The sequence below is a fragment of the Daktulosphaira vitifoliae genome, unplaced genomic scaffold (genome assembly GCF_025091365.1).
Source record: "Daktulosphaira vitifoliae isolate Bord-2020 unplaced genomic scaffold, ASM2509136v1 Scaffold_665, whole genome shotgun sequence".
Classification (NCBI taxonomy): domain Eukaryota; kingdom Metazoa; phylum Arthropoda; class Insecta; order Hemiptera; family Phylloxeridae; genus Daktulosphaira; species Daktulosphaira vitifoliae.
The window spans coordinates 1-5,905 of NW_026100228.1; the positions used below are offsets into that span (position 1 = coordinate 1).

Genomic DNA, 5,905 nt, shown 5'->3' on the forward strand with positions numbered 1-5,905 from the left:
TTACATAGATGAGCTTCAAGATTTTAATGCAGAGTCTATCAATTCAAGAAAACATTTCAAGAGTTTTCTAAAAAAAAGAAATGTATCAGAAAAACACGATGGTGGGAGAAAACACAAGGTTCTACAGAAAAAAGGAGGTAAATCAGTAATTTAAAATTATACTTACAAAAAGTAAGCATATTACTATATTAAATTTACTTATACAATTCACACGCAATCTAAAAAGCTTGATTTTCAAAAACAAAACTTTATTCACACATATAATTACAGAAAACCCCTTAAAAAAGTCTATAGTTTATAACTATATTTCATTTTATAGACAAAATTCAAGATTTAACGTCAGAATTTATTCATTCAAGACAATGTATTTTAAAAAATGGTAGCGTACCNTAGAATTGATTCATTCAAAACAATGTATTTTAAAAAATGGTAGCGTACCCGTAAAACGCGACAATGGAAAAGAAACTATGGCTGCCATAATAACAGATTTGAAGGAGTCAATAAAACGCGAAATTTTAAATGACTCAAAATTAGAAATCATTATTCGAAGTAGATATTTATATTTTAAATTATTATTCTATAAAAATATATGAGTTAGTTTAAAAAATAAGGAAGTGTACTCCGACTACACAACTTATTTTTTTCTTAAAGTTTCCATAATTTTACCAAAATTTACTTTAATAGATCACATTGAAGAATTAATGTCCGAAATCGTTCAGGAAATTGTTCAGAAATATTTAATGGAATCTTCCGATTACTTGATAAAAAATAATGATGGTCAAGAAAAACGCAAGACGGACGAAATAAATATAAACAAAACATTAACCGAGTTAATGGATATACAGCAAAATAATGGTAACTCTATATTTTTAAATTTAATAGAAAAAAACAGCAAAAAAATTATATAAATTTAAATACAATATAAATATGTAAATTTTTTAGATTTTATTCCTTCTGCTCCACCACTTCCCCAAACTCTACCAACTCTACAAAAAACAGAAAATAATATTAAAAACAAAGGTAAGGTTTATAGACCAGCAGGTCTACCAAAAAATCTTATAGAGGAAATCAAACGCGGCGTGAAATTGAAGGTAAAATTTTTAATAATTAATAATTGAGTATAGTGCAAATTATATATTATAGCTTTATGTAAGCAAAACAATTACCTCAATATATTAAATGTTAAAATGAGTATATTAATTATAACAGTTAGTATATGTGTTTGATTTTTTAATTTTATATAGCCGGTAAGTCCAATGGTTAAAGTATTAGAAAAATCAATTATAGATGACAAAAATCTTCGAAGAATGAACCTTTTTGATAGTACTTGTATATATACATAAAAAGTCACTGTTTATGTTATCTAAATATGAATATTTTCCAGATATCATTCCTTCACCACCTCCTCATACTCTACAAATGCCACTAAAATCAGAAAATAATATTAAAAGCAAAGGTAAGGTTGATAGACCAGCAGGTCTACCAAAAAATCTTATAGAGGAAATCAAACGCGGCGTGAAATTGAAGGTAAAATTTTTAATAATTAATAATTGAGTATAGTGCAAATTATATATTATAGCTTTATGTAAGCAAAACAATTACCTCAATATATTAAATGTTAAAATGAGTATATTAATTATAACAGTTAGTATATGTGTTTGATTTTTTAATTTTATATAGCCGGTAAGTCCAATGGTTAAAGTATTAGAAAAATCAATTATAGATGACAAAAATCTTCGAAGAATGAACCTTTTTGATAGTACTTGTATATATACATAAAAAGTCACTGTTTATGTTATCTAAATATGAATATTTTCCAGATATCATTCCTTCACCACCTCCTCATACTCTACTAATGCCACTAAAATCAGAAAACAATGTAAAAAGCAAAGGTAAGGTTTATAGAACAGCAGCTCTACCAAAAAATTTTATAGAGGAAATCAAACGCGGCGTAAAATTGAAGGTAAACCTCTTTAACAATTAACAATAGAGTATCGTTCAAGTTTTATATTATTACTTAATGTAAGCAAAATAAATGTCTAAAATCGATATAGTATTTTAATGATTATAATTCAATTTTTTTTTATATCATACTTATGAAGTGGGTCATATATTAATGAATCGCATTTTCAATGCTTCATAAAAATTAAGATTTTTAATTACAAATCAAATACTTCAGATAAAATTTATAAAAAAATATAATTTTTTTTGTAATGAATTTTTTTACGTTTTTTAACTTTTTGTCATACTTATGAAGGGAATATGAAATGAATATTAATGAATCGCATTCTAAACAATTCATAATAATATGAAGTATTAATATACATATATTTTCAAATGAATTATGCATTTTAGTTTAATATTGTATGTGTTCATTAGATTAATTTTTTGTCTCTAATATCCATTTATTTTCCGGGTATCTTTTTTTTTAAATTATCAAGTAGTCAAAATAAAATATTTAAAAATATATACAATCTTAGTATAATATTTTATAGCCGGTGAAGCCAGTAGTTTCAGTAATAGAAAATCCAAAAATAAACGAAAATGATTTTGAAAGAATGAACCCATTAGGTATTCCAATGTTTCGTCGGGCAAGTATGATGTCGAGCAGTTCTAGCTCCGATACGTCATCGGAATACTTTTCTCTAGATGAATGGGATAACTAAATAAAAATTAATCGAAAAGTAAAGCTTGAATAAACAATGGCAAGTGGTAATTAATAAGTCAACCGCTCCTGAGCATAGTTAGTGTGTAATCGAAGAGTGATCAAGATGAGATGAGGTTACCGGTTTGTCTAAAACGAACAGACAACCGGATCATACCTTGACTTTGTACTTTCTATGTTTTTAAAACCAATTGCTAACAGTAATGTTGGAGGTTTTTGAGAGAAATTTTTTAATTAAAAACTTAATATTATTATCCAAGCTAATATTTTCGAATTATTTTTTTTTGTCTACAATGTATTATTTTGATTTGTTCTAGAAATAAAAATAGATAAAAATGTATGGTGTTGTTTAATTACGTTTTATTTTACTTTTACTTGAATTCTAATAAACTAATAAATTCAGGTAATAATATATTATTATTTTATATAAATTTTAAAATATTTATGTTTTCTATATTAAAAGAAATAAANACTTGGACCCCCCCCTAACCCACATGTTGTGGGTTTACCCTGTCCTAGGTTGACGGGCGGTGTAAACGGTTGTTGGAATATGGTGAAAGTCATAGCCCCCCCACCCACTTAATGTGGATTTACCCTGTCCTAGGTTGACGGGCGGTGTAAACAGCCGGGGGAATATGGTGAAAGGCATAGGGCCCTCTTCACATGAAAAGTTAAGAGTGGAGGGCTCTCTCATGACAGTAAATATCACACGTCATCTACATGAACACTTTTTAGAAATTACTTTTTAAATTGTAATTAATAAGTAATTATAAGTTAAAAATGTTTATGTGGTGAAAGAAAAGGTTAGTTTACGGGGATATATGTTTTGTGATTCATATATATATAATTGATTTTATTACATTTAATGAATATTGTCGCATAAAAGACGGATTATTACTCGAGTAAAATTAATAGTGACAGTTAAACGTCTTAAAAATGTTTTCTTGTGACAAGTGTGAAAAAGTGTTTGCATTCAAACATGGACTGGTACGTCATCTAAAGAGTCATGATGGTATACGATTTAGGTGTTATTTATGTCCATCTATTTTTTCGGATAAATGGGCACTCTCGCGTCATGTTAAGACAATTCATCGTGAGTATTACAATTGATTATTTAGTAAAATAGTAATATGAAAAGAGAAAATATATTAGTAGACTGTTAATATAAGTGTAATATTTTAGATCTCGTAAAGTATGGTGTGGACTATAATATTGCTATTGGAAATCATGCTGATTCGAGGGCTATGTCAATGAGTGGTAAGTAAAGAAAATATATTATTAAAAATTGATATGCTAAAATTAATATATGAATATTTGTTTTTAGAAAATGTAAGTGTTGTGGAGAGAATGCAGGTAGGCCCCAGTGCAATTAGTCCTAAACGTCGCAAACAATGTAACACCGACAATACGATTAAAAGTAAACGGCTAAAGGTGAAACGATTACTAGACATTACGACGAGCGGTTTTCATAAAACGGGTGAATCATTAAATAGTCAAATTTTATGGTTTTACAAAAAGTATATTGAAAATATAGTCGGGTATCAAGCGTAATAAACCCGCAAAATATAGATCAACAAAGTTTCAAATGGGCTATATTGGCGAAAAAAGTTACGGAGGGTAAAATACATATAGTAGAACAAAACTATAAGTCTATAGAAAACTCTTATAATTTCTCCGGTTTATCATTCCCAACACCGATTTCAGACATAAAAATTTTCGAAAAAAATAATCCGCATACTTCAGTCAATGTTTACGGACTAAAATTGAAAGATATACATAATAAACCCGAATATTTAGTTTATCCGCTGAAAGTGTGCGCTGAAGAACGTAAAGACCATATAGATTTGTTAATTGTGTCAAACGCCGCGGGTGACAGCCATTACACTTATATTTCCGATTTTGGTCGATTGGTACAATCACAAATAACAAAGAATACAGCAAAAAGGATATTTTGTAATCGGTGTTTCACGGGCTTTAATAATGTACCTAAAATGTATAAACTACGTGGAGTTGAGGCGCTAGAAGAACATAAAAAAATTTGTGGCGAAAACAAACCGTTCTTACCTATAATGCCTGAAGAGGGCACTAAATTAAAGTTCGAGTCATGGGGCAAAACACAGGAACTTCCATTTGCAATTTATTCTGATTTTGAAAGCCTGCTGGTCAAGTCCAACAAAGATACGAAAGGCAACACAAATTTTGTTCATGAATATGTTGCAATGAGCTATGGATACATAGTAAAAGCAGCCGACAGTGAACCCATAGAATTATTGCAACAGTATAATATTCAAACGACGCCCAAACTATACAGAGGAAATAAAAGCAGTGAGCCGGAGGAAGTAGTCAATCGTTTCATGGATGACGTAACTGAAGTGGTGTTGAAAATTAAAGAGTTACTCAAGACGAACGTTGATATTTGTATGACACACGAAGAAACTGAAGAGCATATAAAGAAAACCTGCTGTGACTTGTGTAAAAGTGGTTTTACAGAGAAAAATCATAAAGTAGCAGACCATGATCATTTGACAGGTAAATCATAAACATAACTATATTAAATTGTAATAAACCAAAAATAAAAAGAAAGAAGAGAAAAAGAAAAATTAGAGTATAAAAATGAATAAGAAAGAAAGCGTAGGTTAAATATAAAAAGAAATTAGGGGTTTGCTTAGTAGATTATTGTAATCATTAATTGTTATAATTTTTGTAATTTTAATGTAGATTTAATTGTCTTCAATTTTATTTAAATTAATTTTCTCATTAATTGTTTCTCTCATTAATTATTAATGGTTTATCACGCAATAGATTGTTGGAAGTTCGAAAGCATAGATTAAATTGTACTTACCTTACGTCCTGTGTGATACAATGATATTTTAAGTAATCCAGTGTTGATTTCCGTATTAAACGCACTACGTATACGATTTACACTATATGTAATATAGTCTATATAATTGCTTACAAAAACGACTCAAGACTTTAAATAAGATGATTTAATTACACAAAATCTAAGACTGATCTTACTTGTAAAAGATTTTAAACACTCTGCATTTTATTACAAAAACAATTTTAATTTTTTTTANTCTGCATTTTATTACAAAAACAATTTTAATTTTTTTTTATTTATTGATTTTTTTACGTCTGTTGAATAAGTATTTTTTAGATAGTATATTTTATTGAGATATCGATACCAATATTTCTTAAATTTTCCTCTGGCCTGGCCAAAACAAGATTCAGAAATATCTA

General features: G+C 28.2%; 2 protein-coding genes across 6 annotated transcripts; both read left to right on the forward strand.

The window, feature by feature from the left end:
* The first annotated feature begins 690 nt into the window (after positions 1–690).
* Positions 691–2,947, forward strand: LOC126909608 (uncharacterized). Of its 5 annotated transcripts, none has more exons than XR_007705070.1 (4): positions 691–855; positions 943–1,091; positions 1,821–1,963; positions 2,496–2,947. XR_007705070.1 is itself a non-coding variant. In XM_050692040.1 (4 exons), the coding sequence occupies exons 1-4, from the start codon at positions 702–704 to the stop codon at positions 2,664–2,666; spliced, it is 474 nt and encodes a 157-aa protein (XP_050547997.1). In that variant the 5' UTR covers positions 691–701; the 3' UTR covers positions 2,667–2,947. The 5 variants fall into 5 exon arrangements, 4 of the variants coding, with proteins under 4 accessions (XP_050547997.1, XP_050547999.1, XP_050547998.1 ...); XM_050692040.1 differs by lacking the exon at positions 1,821–1,963 and adding an exon at positions 1,457–1,527 and having other exon boundaries at positions 943–1,020; XM_050692042.1 differs by lacking the exons at positions 1,821–1,963; positions 2,496–2,947 and adding exons at positions 1,457–1,527; positions 1,681–1,810 and having other exon boundaries at positions 943–1,020.
* Positions 2,948–3,600: 653 nt separating this feature from the next.
* Positions 3,601–5,180, forward strand: LOC126909609 (putative transcription factor Ovo-like 1). The gene is made up of 3 exons (XM_050692044.1): positions 3,601–3,758; positions 3,848–3,922; positions 3,990–5,180. Exons 1-3 carry the CDS (start codon positions 3,602–3,604, stop codon positions 4,214–4,216), a joined length of 459 nt encoding a protein of 152 aa, XP_050548001.1. The 5' UTR covers position 3,601; the 3' UTR covers positions 4,217–5,180.
* Positions 5,181–5,905: the final 725 nt, after the last annotated feature.